Raw genomic sequence first — 13,965 nt, 5'->3', positions numbered from 1 at the left:
AGCATTGATTTGTGTTGCATTCTATATCATGTAGTGTCACACTATGACCCATATCTTAAAGAGAGAGCTCTTGCTTATAACATCTGCCACTTCAGCATTGATTCAAACAAGTTTGACTGCTGATGAGACAGTTTTTGTGGAAACTGGTCCAGAGTTTGCTTGTACTGCATCAAAGCTTCTGAATCTGCGCACTTTCATTTAGGCCATGGGACCCGTGGGTTCCGTAAGAAGTTCTCGGGGAGTTTGGTTACCATGACAGGAAAGATGGAAGAGAGGTGAATAGATGGATCCAGAGAAGGCCTGGGAATTCTACAGCAGTGTGAAGGGTGTAGTTGGCGAAATGGTCGAAGAATATAAAAATAACATTTTTTCTTAGCTCTTTCGGTAAAGTCACATTGAAGGGAAACAATTTACCAAAAGAGCTAAGAATATGAATTACTGCAGTCACGAAAGCTTTAAATCAAAAAGAAAACATTTTTCAGCAATCCCAAACCTGCCAACCCCTTACAAGTGCCCCCTACCTTATTACCTTATTGGTCACCTCGTACCAGTGCCCCCTACCTTATTACACACCATTTGTTACCTTATTGGTCACCTCGTGCCCTTATAAATCTCAACGTTCATCCTACAAAGTCCCATCACAAGGGAGAAACACAACCACATAGTCAAAAACATGTTGTTGCTCGTATTGAAACGGCTGTACGCCGTATGGACCTTAAAACTCAATTGCCCTGTACAAGAGCACGGGTGAACCGTGTGGGAAGACAAGGTTTGTAATCCATGCAATATGCGGTGGCAACGTGGCTCAATGGAGAGGGTCGTAACATACGGTCAGCAGGAACGGAGTTTTTTGGGAAGTGTGGTGAGAGAGACGAGAAGAGACTCAATAAAGAAGACCGTCATCCGGGAGAGGCTGTGAGTGGGGAAACTCGGCGAGTAAAACGGAAGGGACGACATTGTCATGGTGATGGACGACCTCGTGATGATGGTAATGGACGCGTGAGAAGGACGGACAGAGACGTGTTGCCAAGACGTGTTTATGAAATGGGAATGTCAGGCAAGCTGCCGGTGGCTCGGGTTGACAGGGCTGAGCCCCCTCAAATATCATGTCCAGCTTTTGCATTCGTACACACCCCCCTATTCACACAACAAGTTCCTACAGACCCCATTCACACACACCCCATTCAAACATACACATCCCATTCATGCCCTTTGGGCATGTCAGGCTGCCATGTGTTCTGCTCGGGAGAACCTTGTGATGTCTCGTGTGCAGTCATTTTTTTGTTATCAGGTATTTGAAAAAATATTCATCAAAATAGATTTCAATCTCCTAAAAATGTATTTCTGCCCACAACGAATATTGTGAATGCAGGAAATGGTGATGGATGTGACGATGACGGCGATGATGAACCTGCTTAATGGAGCGTGGGTTTATGTGTTTTTTTGTTGTGACTTGCTGACGTGACCCTGCTGGACATCTGTGAAAAAAAGCTTTCACAGCCCATTGGATTCCTCCGCTCTAAATAACGAATCTCATTCTGAAAGTTGTTCCTCTCCGCGTGCAAACTTGCAAAACAATCGGACGCTGGAACATTTCTCTTTCCGCTCTCCGTGCGCTCCACCCGGCCCCGGGCCCAGCAGTGCGCAGCTACGGAGGAGGTGGCGGAGGAGGAGGTGGTGGCGGCCGCGAGGAGGAGATCGACGGAGATGACGTGTCCTCGTCGGACAGCGACGAGGAGGTGATGGGGAAGTTCGAGGAGAGCGTGTCGCGCTCGCACAGCTTCCGCTCTGCCGCGTCGGAGAGGGCCGTGCAGGCGGGCCGCGTGCAGGCCGGCCGGGCCGGCACGCCGCGCGCCACCCGCCCGAGCCCAACCCCCACCGCCCCCTCGCCGCACGACGGCTACAGCAGCGGCGAGGCGTCCCTCAACGACGGTGGGTGCACCGCTCCCTCCTTCCCTGCCTCCATCCCTGCCGGTTTTTTTTTTCAGTTACGTAACGGCAAAAATAATCACACGCCGCTCAGGACGATGCATTTACACGCCAATTTCCCCTCTTCTGGCATTGTGAGATTGTATTCTTCCCGTGATACGTCCCATTTAGTTTATTTTGTGAATCTCAAGAGGTAGCAACCCTAATTGCTCTCTCTTCCCTCCGGTTGTCCCTCTTGCGTAAGACTTGTTGACGAGGTGTGGTTGGATTTGGACGCTGCCATGATCGGGCAGCTTTTGTGAATTTCCTCCCAAGCTGTCTGCGCATCCCCTCTCCTGCCGCCTCGCCTGCCGCTGCTGCGTTTAGACCCTCCACAGATGTGAATTCCTGCCATCGTTGTGTGCCCTCTGAACTGGGTGCGTTGTTAAATAAGCACATTTTGTTAATCGTCGCTTGTGGCAATTAACATAACAATGCTGAATAAGTGAGCGCTAATGCGATAGTTTCGTTTATTTTGACACGGGTAAAACCCATTGGGCAATAGTTTACATGGATATTACCTTGGTAGAATGTAAATCACGTTAATGATTTTGAGATGAAGTCAGAAATACCATAATGTGTTTTTGGCTTTGTTTAAAGGACAGACAAGAAAATGTCTTTACGGTTTATAGTTTTGGCGATTTGTGAATGTTAACGGTGTGATAACTTTGGTGCGTTTTCACGACAGACCTAGGTTATTATGATACCAAATCTAAACCCATTAAAAGGTACATTATACATTGTTCAATGTAAAACACAAAGAATGAATTCCCATGTCAATGTACGGGATGTTACATAACGACCACATCGATGGGCGCATATGTAATGCACTGACACTTTCTGCATACGTAATGACATCCCAGGCACCTTGAACCATGCTGGCGTCTCTCCTGCTGACTGTGCTTGGCTTTAAGCAGGTTATAAAGCATCGGCCTGTCACATCTGGACTCGTGACTTCATTTCGGCCGGAGCAGTCTGGCGCTGAGCTCCAGAAATGCTTCTCCTCCCGATCCCCAGGGGTTCTGGGTCCCAGGTGGTTTGGGGACTCAAGAAAATCAGTACAGTAGATGCTCCTTACTCTATTTTAACTCTCTGCATTAAAAAAAGTGTTGCTTACACGTCCCATTGGCCGCACGTTTCTCCTGCGAGCGCATCCATTCAGCAGCATTGGTTTCGACATTGAGTTGCTCATGAGCAGAGTCCAGCTTGTTTAAAGCAGTGCTGGTGAAATGCCCAATGTTTAAAGGCAAATACTCAGTCTGTTAGCTGTGGGTCCTAGTTTGGAGCAAAACCAATGCAGGTGAGGTTGGGTTGTGGGTGATGTCAGATATTTATTTAATCTTCCACAGGGTGCAATGAGTTGTCAGCGTCCGCATTGCGAAAGTGAATGTCTGGATTGTGTGACTGAGATATCATGAGTTTTTGCATTGTTTGGGCATCCCGTGCAAAAAATCTAGCAGTTTTCCAAACATGACTGATTTGGGCCAGGTGTGATGCATAGGACTTTGACTATGCCTGTTTGAATACGTCTGAGCCAGAATTGGGAATTAATTTGCCTCCTTATTTGGTGTTGCTACGATTGCCCTTGCCCCCTCTGCCCTGTTTCTAATTACCCTCGGATGGCATTCTGAAATCGAATTCATCTTCGGTAACAAATACAGCCAAGCAGTAGCATGGCCCGAGATCACAATTCCCCTTTAGCCAGCACGGTCGTACGACTCTCGCGGTGACGAAGTGCACTCGCTTGATTTTAGTTGCGTCATTGCCAATATGTGTCGGTTCATGATCGGTAGTTTAGCGATGTTATCGGCATAATGAAATTTGACGGAGGTGGTATGGATGGTATCTGCAGTGGAGATGCAATTTCATTGTGCATACAGCAGGCTTCACGTGAGATGACTGCTTTGAGATGGTTCGTGCAGTGGCGCTGGGAACACAACAGAGGCTCTCTTGCCATGTCTCGTATTGTGGTGATATTCCCGTGGGTTGAGAAGCTTGTTACGAGGAGTAGTGTATCGGCTGTTGGATTTGCATCTCTTGAGCAGAGGGATGCTGCCTTTGTGTAATAGAGCATTGGACTCGCGAATCCAGAGGTCATCGGTCCGATTTCATCTCTCCCGGCGTGGCAGTCGGTACAAGTTTCTTGAATGCCCCAGGCCTCAGTCTTACCCAGCGGTATAAACGTGTACTCCACAGCTGATGGACAGGTCGTGTGCGGTGGGATAAAGTGTGGGTGCTCCCCACATCGTTAAAGATGTCTGGCCAGCGTTGAAGAGTTGTCCAAACACCCTCGCGAATGGTTCTCTTAAGCTCCCTCGAGCGGAGGCTCTTTTGCCAGTAGTGACGTGAACTTGACATTTCATCGCTGCGCCAATGTTACATTTTCTTGTCAATGACAAATGAAACAAAGGACATAGCAGATATAAATATCATAGCAATGAACACAATAATTACAATTGTGAATACAAACTAATGCACAGCGGAAAACTCAATCAGCTGTAATGTTCACTGGAGTGTGTGTTAGTGTGCAGTGGGATCTTATGCTCATGAAGCGTTTGTTCCATAAGCTCGTGGTCATTTATAAGCGAAATCGCTACCCTGAAGAAGAACCAGCTGTGTTGTGCAAAGGGTTTGAGAGTGGGGTCATGACTTACAGTCGTAATACTTCACTGCATAGTCTGCATGACATTTGTAGAGCATTTCTCAGATCTATCAAATACATTTTCCTTTTGTAAGGAAGTCGATGAGTTGCAATTGCTATGGTCTGTAAAACACATCCCATTCATTGGGCCATTTGTCCACGGACACTTTACACACATTCACGAAAACCACACGGCCGCTAAACGAATTAACTCCTACGCAACCTATCGCGCAGCTTACTACCTTGCAAATGCCCAGATTCGTGTCGTTTGTTTGGCAAGATCGGCAACGAGACGTTTTATTTGAGCGTTTTTATCGCGTAAAATGTGCGCTGTAGCGCACTTTGTCCGTGAACGTTTGTGAGCGCGCGTGTGTGGGGAGCGGTAGTGTAGCGATTAGCGCGCTGCGCTACGAACCTGGCAACCCGGGTTCGCTTCCCGCTCACGGCCAACACCAGTGACGATTATCTGAACCGGTCCTGGGCCTCCCCTAGGTCGACTCAGCTTCATAAGAGTACCTGGTGCGGTGTGTAAACATCGCCACTAGGGAGACAAAGGCGGTCGGACGTGGTGCTGGCCACCCACCCCCTCGTGTACCGTTTCGGCCTTCATAGGTGCTCGCTAACAGCACTTGCCCCTACAGTCTGTTAAGGCTATACGGGGGATCTTTGTGTGTGTGTGTGCATATGCGTGCCTCTATGGGGAGCGGTAGTGTAGTGGTTAGCGCGCTGCGCTACGAACCCGGCGACACGGGTTCGATGCCCGCTCACGGCCAACACCCAGTGAGGATTATCTGAACTGGTCATGGGCCTCCCCAGGGTTGACGCAGCCTCAAATGAGTACCTGGTGCGGTGTGTAAACTTCGCCACTGGGGAGACAAAGGCGGCCGGGCGTGGTGGTGGCCACCCACCCCGTCCCTCGTGTGCCATGCTGGCCTTCAGGTGTTCTCTAACGGCACTTGCCCTAATAGTCTTTTCAGGCTATGCGGGGATCCTTGTCTTTGTTGTGGGTGTGCAGGAGCGTGCCGGTGTGCAGGAGCGTGAGCGTGCGAGCGCGCGCGTCAGTGTTTGCGTGTGCGTGAGGGCACGTGCCTCCGCGTGCGTGCGCGTGCCTTCATGGGTGTGAACTCTCACAGACGCCGTGCGAGACGTCTACCACCCAGGGTGCTGTGCCTGACCCGTCGCTCGCTCGTACTGCGCTGAGAGCGGGTTTGTGTGTGCGCTGAGTGCGGGTTTGTGTGTGTATTACGGTTCTGAATGCCTCCCCTTACCACGCTTGCGGAGGTTACTTGACCATACTTCACCACGCTCGTCAGTGCGGGTTGATGAAGTTGGTGAGCATAGACACGCGAGCGTAGGAGTACAGTGCAACGGTGGATTTGTTTGCACTGCCTTTTGCTACCCACGATTTCGTCCCGCTACAAGTCCTGTTTAGCGGATGCGCCGTGACCCTAACCGTGACCCGAATGAAGTGCGTGGTAAAAGTGATGTCATTGGACAAAGCAGACTTTAATGTTGTTTTCTGCTGACATTCCCTAGACCTGTTCAAATGTCTTCGGACATCACCGTGTGCGTCTTGTTGTAAGCCAGCGTCTATGTCCGTGAAAGCATTACGCAACCGTCTCAACAAAACCCTGCAGCCGTGTACAGTATTTGAATACCAAACCTGCCTTTGAGAATGTTACGACTCTAAATTAAAATGTACGCTCTATGCTTTCTTAAGCGATATACCGGCATCAAATTTTAGCCGTAAGTCAATTGTCCAACAGGTCATTGTCAGAGTGAATGGCGCTGTGAATCTAAAATGATTGAAATGCGCCTTCCAGCATACAAACGCACACATCGCAGAAGACCGTTACAGCACGTGACGTATGTTGATTTAGACTGACAGTTATATGAGTGGGACAAGAGAAAGGGTTAAAGAGCGAGGCAAGGCTTTGGAGGTGCAGCAACAGCATGAATCATATGTAGACTGTTAAACAGCCCGGTAATTGTAAGATACCAATTGCATTTTTTTTTTACAAAACTTCAGGAAGCTCAACATTTCAAGAGAGTACAAAATCCGCAGATTGTCAATCATCGGGGCCAGACGAAACAATTCGCTTATGCGCGGAGAATGACTAACGCCGATTCCCTGTTGTGCCCTTGCTCGCTGGCGCGCTGGAGATGCTGCGATGCAGACGAGCGAGTGTGGAGAATGTTGCCGTCTGATGTTTATTCTCTGCGCATTGCCGTCAGTCTCCACTGCCGCAGTAAAAACGGGCCGGAGAATGAAAGCGTAAAAGGGAAGACTGTCCCCTACGCATCGTTCCTGCCGAATTGCAATTGCGACGTAGAGGGTTAGCCATTTATGAACACCCCACCGATTTATAATGGCCCTCGTTCTTCTCAACAGGTGATTGAGTACCGTGCGAGATACATCTACACATCTCAGTGTTCAGATATTAGGCGAGCGTTGAGGTGTGTCGACGCTTCGGAATGATGCGTCATTTTATTCGTAAAATGATGTCATATTTTAGCGGGGCGTTATCTATGAATGGATGAACGTGCAGAGTCGGTGCCATCTCTGAAAGCTCCACATTTCTCCAGAGTTTCTCGACGTCACCGATTTCTCGGAGCTTTTGAAAAGAACCCAGAGAACCCAGCGGAGAAGCGGCATCTTTTTGGGGAGAAGCGATAAACGTGGAGGTTTCATCTGGAGCCGAGCTCGAATTGAACGTCGCCGCATTTGCTTTTGCCACTTTGCGGCTGGCTGGCGGAGTGGGGCGCTGGCAACAGCTGTGGCATTAGTATGCAGGGTGCCGCCACAGACACGAGCCGGAGCCGCCGTGGCGGTGGCAGCGGCGTGCTCACGTGCAGGGGAGCGTGTCGCATTTCTAATGAGGGAGAGGCCTGATGAGCGCCGTATGATAAATACACATTAGCAGCGTGCACATTTAAATGGAGGGGGTGAGGGGGGACAATGCTGTCGAGTGATGATGTTATGGATTGTAAATACCCGGTAATATTCGCTGTTTTATACTCTTAATGTTGTGGGGGTTGTTTTTTCTGAATAATTTGAATGTGTTATTGATATGAGATTTATTACACCGTACAGTGCGCGCCTGTGACCAACATCGCGAGGGAACGTGCCCGGTCGTGTAGGCACTCGCAAGCTAAGCGGGGTTGAGCCTGGATAGTGCTTGGCTGGGCTTCCCCTCCGATTGCGTAACAGGTGCTGTAGGCTGCGTGGCTACATGGTGCGTATCGGAGGGGGATGCAGCACAATCCATCGTTGCACGTCACTACTTTTAATCCACATCTATGCAGCTGGCCTTCATCGACCCACACTGCCCAGCTTGGCATAGTATGGTCAAATAACCCCCATGGCTTTAAGAGGCCCTCGTCCACGCAAGGGCTGTGCATTAACGTGTCCAGCGTGCGTGTAAAACTAGAATAAACGCGCCTGCACGAATATCTTCGCATGGTAATAGCGATGAGTCTCCAGAAGCATTTACCGGTGTGTTTTGGCGTGCGGTGTTTATCCCCGCACTGTATTTGTATGGCCGTCGCAGTTCTTGTCGGCTGCACACAAATACGAGTGAGCCAATCGCGTGACGGTAACAAGGCTGTTGGTTTATTATTCTTAGGTTGTGCATCGTTGCCGTCATCATTCTCAACCAGCCTGTATCCAGGCACGGCCCGGTTTGGTAGCCAACATCTCTCGAGAGGAGCCCTCTTCTGTCTCCATCGCTCTCTGGTCCTCTCCCCTCCCTTCCAAGTCCTGCGTGACACCAGATTGACACCTCGTCCTCGCCCCATTCTCTCAATCTCCGACTCAACGGACCACCTCGCAAAGTGGCTTCCCTCCGTCCGCCGCGTGTGATCGCACCGCGTCAGCCCTGCCCTATCTTTCAGAGCAGTTTTCCTTCTGCCGTGTCCCTAGTGTGCTTGCTTCTCATGCTGTTTCAGCTGCTTGTTGTTCTACTCGCTTCCCTCCTGCCTCGTATCCACATCCCCGCAGCGTGTGTGTGCGTGTGATATGTTTTGTACAGGACCTCTTTGAATCTCCCGGGCTCCTCTCCATTCCGTGCCAGTCCCTAAAAGAAGCTGTTTGCTCTCTGAAATCCTGGTGCTGAATTACAATTATTGCTGATTTACATCACCAATTTACATTGCTGTTTGAGCATCCATGCGTTGACTTTAGGTGTATAGTTGTAAAGGTGCAGCCCTGTAATTCCCTGCTCACACCACTGCTGGCTGAAGGGCCTTCGAGAGAGCCCCTGCAGTGAGTAGTTTGGCCTTCTCGTTCCTGCTGGCCATACGTCTTGGAATGATGAGGAGTTCCCACACTCCCACACTTCCACCCTCCACACGTGACCTGCCAATCGATTAACTGTGGCCTAACCATTTATACTGGCATGTGGATAGAGGTGTGGGGATTTCATAAACTCTTACATTGTGCGGCATGCTGACCGTAATTCCATGGCGGGAGTGGCGGTGGCATCGACAGCTTTTGATGCGTCCCTCTGCCTCGCTTCTGCACGCACTCACCGACATCGGAGTCGTCGCGTGGACGCCGCCATCAATTGACCCGGGTCACGTGTTGCGCAGGGCAATGGAGGCAGAGTCCCACAAGTCGCTCCCGAACACCGGCGACGTTGGCTCCGAGAGGCGCGGGACACCCCCCCCGCCGGCGCTACGAGGACGAGCGGGCGGGCACCCCCGCGGACGACTACGAGGACGACGACCGCGAGGAAGAGGACTACGACGAGGACTCGGAGGCGCGGCGATACCGCTACTCCCCGGGCTCCCGCTCGGCCACGGACTGGGACGAGGACACGCGCGGCGCGTGCTCCGACACGCCCTCGCGCTCCGCGTCGCCCTCGCGCTCCGCGTCGCCCGGGTCGCGCAGCGGGGCCACGTCCGGGAGCTGCGGCGGAGCGACGGGGGAGCGGCGAGGGGGGGGAGCGGCGAGCGAGGCGAGGTCGGCGAGGTCGGCGAGGTCGGCGAGGTCCGCGAGGTCCGCGAGGTCGGCGAGCCGCGCGGGAACGCCGAGCGCCAGCGACGAGCGCTGCGGAGGTCGCGCCAGCCGGACGAGCTCCGCGAGCCGGGACGGCGACACGCGACGGGAGAGCCACGTGTACGAAGAGGGGGTGATGAGCGACAGCACGGCCGTCCTCGGCACGGAGGTCAGCGCGAGTCGGCGTCGCCGTCGGGCATCGACCGATCGGGGTTCGAAGTCGGCGAGTGTCGTTTTCTCGAACGCCGCTCGTTTCTCCACGTGCGCACGCAGGAGGAATCCATGCACGGTTTGGAGCAAGGCCTCTCCGCCGTGGCCGCGAAACAAAACGAGCCGATCTCCAAGTGCGGAAATCTGGACGTGAAGGTGGCCTACAGCACCGGCGCGCAGAAGCTGGAGGTCACCGTGCTGTCGGCGCACGACATTCCGGCCAAGCAGCGCAGTGGCGCCAACACCTGGCAGGTGCGGGCCGCAGCGACGCCAGAAACGTGAAAGCGATACAAAGTTTTGTAATTGCGGCAAAAGCTGGAGCGCTATTGTGTTTGCAACCGAGATGGCCACAGCGGTGTTCATAATAGTTTTCGTTTGCCGAATACCAACGACCGATTTGGGAGCCACGCAGCGAGTTTAGTGATGTTTAGTGTTCAACGTCATTAGAGGCTCATTCAGGGACAAGCGATTTGTCTTGCTGGCATATCACGAAAGTGTGAAGCACACGATTGCTGTAGTTTGTGGACTTCAGGTACAGGTGAAGCAGGCGTGTTTAGTATCCCGTCACCAGCATACGAATGAAATGAGCTCGCGCGCGCTTGCGTGGTGCGTGTCATTCCGTCGGTGCGTGACGTTAAATTTGTGCAATATTTTACGACGAACGGCACACGTTTTGAAACGTAAATGCCTTGCGAAGAGATGAAGTGGCCACGCATGCCACGCGCACCGTTACCCCCCCCCCACCCACCCCGCTCTCTCTCCCTCCCCTTCTCGCCTCACGCAGGTGCACCTGGTGCTGCTCCCCACCAAGCGACAGCGCTTCAAGACGAGCGTGCAGAACGGCGAGACCCCCGTCTTCCAGGAGTCCTTCCGCTTCTCGGCGTTGGAGCCGGGCGAGCTGTCGACCTACGCGCTACGCTTCCGCCTGTATGCCGTGCGCTCGATGAACCGCGAGCGCATGATGGGCGAGAAGCTGCTCTACCTGAGCAAGCTGTCTCCCGACCTGAGCACCGAGCTGTCCCTGCTGCTCGAGCCGCGCTGCAATATCAGTGTAAGCCGCCGCCGCCGCCGCCGCCACCGCCACCCTTGTGATTTTTAACTTTGATCCTGACCCGTGTATCGAAAGTTAAATTTTAATGTGTCATGTTATTGACAGACTGTGTGTTCTTTTGTGGTGTGGTCTGAGACTGTTTTTCTTTTTTGTTGTTTTGCTGCCTTGCCAAAGCTTGCTTGTGGTGTGGAGAAAAATCGACAGGAATTTGTGTACTTGTCCAATTTGTACTTGGACAATTTATTTATTTTAATTTACTTTAGTGACTCGCTTACCTCTTCTCTATTTTGCACTCCTACCGTTTACGAACCGGCGACGTTGACGCCGCGCGCCCGGTGCCCGCTGTCGCTCCCCCATCAGACGGGCGAGTCCCAGCAGAGCCTGTCGGCGATCTCGCGCAGCGACAGCGCCTCCTCCAACCAGTCGCTGTCGCACGGCGGCTCCCCCGAGCTTCTCGCGGGCCTCTCCTACAACCCCACCACAGGCCGCCTGGCCGTGGAGGTCGTCAAGGGCAGCCACTTCCGCAACCTCGCCGTCAACCGGCCCCCGGGTAGGCGCGGCGTGCGGCACCGCGAGTTTGCGGCGAGCGCGGCCAAGCGATTCCCTCGCCCCCCCCCGCTCCACCTCCCCTCCCCCACATGGAGACTTCCCGGGTTTTATAATCGGGACCAGTAATTTGCAGTGTAATTTGCCGGCAGTGTGATGTTGGCCAATGCCAGTTACTACACTCGGTGTATTTTATCTATGGGAAAAAACTGGAAAACCTGGCAGAAACCCATGCAGAACAGGGGGATGATTCAGAAGCCGGTGCCCTGTTTAGCCAAGCTTCACGAGTGTTACCACTGTGCTGCCCGTTTGACCGCGCGCGTGCGCGCCTCTGTCGTCCTCGTGCCCAGATACGTACGTGAAGCTCTCGCTGCTCAACTCGGTGGGGCAGGAGATGTCCAAGAGCAAGACGTCAGTGAGACGGGGGCAACCCAATCCCGTCTACAAGGAGACCTTCATCTTCCAGGTGGCCCTCTTCCAGCTCTCCGACGTGACGCTCATGCTGTCCGTGTACAACAAGCGCAGCATGAAGCGGAAGGAGATGATCGGCTGGGTCTCGTTGGGTGCAAACCACAGCGGGGAAGAGGAGCTAAGCCATTGGACGGAAATGAAAGACTCCAAGGGGCAGCAGGTGTGCCGCTGGCACTCGCTGCTTGAGTCTTAGCAGGGCACGAGAGCGCTGGCCGGTCGCGCAAGGCGCGGGTCGACCCGCGCTCTCCGGCTCGTTTGAGTCGCCGTTACGCGACACGCCCCCCAGCGCCGTCTCGAGGAGAAGAGGCGCTCGCTGCATGGTTGTCGGGGAACACGTTTAACGGATAGAGAAGCGCTCCTCCGATACGCAAGGACCCTTTTCGCCGAACGTCGTCTCGCCGGGGTTACTCGTCACCGCCGTCGGGTTTGGTCGGTCCGCCCCTCCACTGGGGTGGACGTAGCACGGGAAGCTTTCGCGAAGACATCCTCACGTGGTGGGAAACGCGGACGATTTGGTGGGACAATATCCCAGAAATCTCTTGCAAGCCTTATTATGAGCACATATACAGCACACATTTGTGTGTGATGCTACGGTAAGACGTAAGAACGGTGTAATTTGGGGTTGGCATGTTTTCTGACTTTAAATGGAGGGAGATGAAGCATTTATATGAATGACTGTAATTTGCCACTGATTATTGGTATTGCAAACAAGTTATATGCTGCAGCAGTTTGTCATTTGAAATTGTATCACAACTGTTAAATAGCAGCCCGGCTCCAGTGTCCCTCCGTTTTGGCGCAGTGCTTTGTGCAAGCATCAATAAACGAGACACTGTCACAATGTATTTGCCATCACATGTTGTTAGCTCGCTCGCTTTGGTTGCATTGTTGGCTTGGGACGCTAATTCTTCTTCATGTTGGTCGAACGTTTGGAATGTGATGGAACTGCCAGGGTTCTTGTTTGACCTTGCTCTTGTTAAATGGCGTGTTTAATGAGTAATTTATGACACATGGACTATTTATTCTGTATTATTATCTTTGGTTTTGAAATTGGGATGTAATGATTCAGACACTGGAAGGTATGTGACAGGAACCTCTGTTTAACCTTCCCATAGTTTAATTTTCATTGTTGAAGCACCCATGCATGACTAAGAGTTTCACTTGCGGCATTATTGCCAAGTCACGTATTCCCATTGCTTGTGTTCCGTGTCTGGCGCCTCCTTTACCCATCTCCAATACGTGCAACACTTTATAATCGTAGTGACTGTAGCTATAGTTGTATGCAATAAACCTTTCACGTAAATTACTTCATTAAAACTTGCTTGAAAAATGCAGCGTTTATAGATGATGACTCAATGTGTGGTTGCTCCGTGTCTGCTGTTATGGGCATTTTAGATCACCGCTTCTGTCGTCGTGTGTGGCACAGAATATTCGAACTAATGGGGACACACAAAACTAGCTGGGTGTGAATGTTGAAGATTGTTTATTGGTGTTCAAATCCAAATTCTACTTTTGAGAACAAACCCACAACACATTTGCAAAAATCGTTGGACCCTTCAGCCGATATTCTTTTTCATCTCGCACCTTGCGAAGGAGTAACTCCTGGCAGGCTCCTCATTGTCTAAATAAGTGGTATTCGGTGCAGTTCTCAAAGCATTTGAGACATTCACTAAATATTCGATATGGGGCCCATGGTTTTACAACGCATCGATGAGACAATAACAGGGAGGTTGCAGCAGTGGCACGGTGGTTCGTGCCGCTGTGCTGCGAACCACCGTGCCACTGCTCTGCGAACCACCGTGCCACTGTGCTGCGAACCACCGTGCCGCTGTGCTGCGAACCCAACTCCCAGAGTTCGATTCCCAGCCAAGGCGAACATCGGTGGCCAGTGATACCTGAACCCGTTCTGGACCTCCTGCTTCACTAAGCCGATGAAGTATGGTCCCGCACCGCAGGTTAGCACGGTTGGCTACGTACGGTGCGAAAGAAGTTCTACATACAACAATGAGTGGGGATTGGGTGGGGGGGGGGCTTTGTGTTCACCAATAGATTGACAAAGGGATGTGAATCACTTACTATTAT

The 13,965-nt window shown here is 52.0% G+C and overlaps 1 protein-coding gene across 3 annotated transcripts in view; it reads left to right on the top strand.

The window, feature by feature from the left end:
- The window catches only part of SYT16 (synaptotagmin 16), a 51,063-nt gene extending 37,848 nt beyond the window's left edge, over window positions 1-13,215 (top strand). For 2 of the 3 annotated variants that reach the window (XM_032964195.2, XM_032964197.2), the window contains 6 exons: window positions 1,642-1,932; window positions 9,200-9,777; window positions 9,882-10,070; window positions 10,603-10,869; window positions 11,230-11,419; window positions 11,766-13,215. In XM_032964195.2, the coding sequence (XP_032820086.1) occupies window positions 1,642-1,932; window positions 9,200-9,777; window positions 9,882-10,070; window positions 10,603-10,869; window positions 11,230-11,419; window positions 11,766-12,079 (1,829 nt within the window). In that variant the 3' untranslated portion in view covers window positions 12,080-13,215. Of the gene's footprint in view, window positions 1-1,638; window positions 1,933-9,199; window positions 9,778-9,881; window positions 10,071-10,602; window positions 10,870-11,229; window positions 11,420-11,765 lie in introns of all 3 variants that reach the window. The other variant, XM_032964196.2, reaches the window with a different exon arrangement.
- The last annotated feature ends 750 nt before the right edge of the window (window positions 13,216-13,965 follow it).

Source organism: Petromyzon marinus, chromosome 31, assembly GCF_048934315.1.
Source record: "Petromyzon marinus isolate PM22_M1 ecotype Great Lakes invasive population chromosome 31, UKy_Petmar_22M1.pri1.0, whole genome shotgun sequence".
NCBI lineage: Eukaryota > Metazoa > Chordata > Hyperoartia > Petromyzontiformes > Petromyzontidae > Petromyzon > Petromyzon marinus.
The sequence above is the reverse complement of the archived record's forward strand: the minus strand, read 5'-3'. Positions and strand labels throughout refer to the sequence as shown.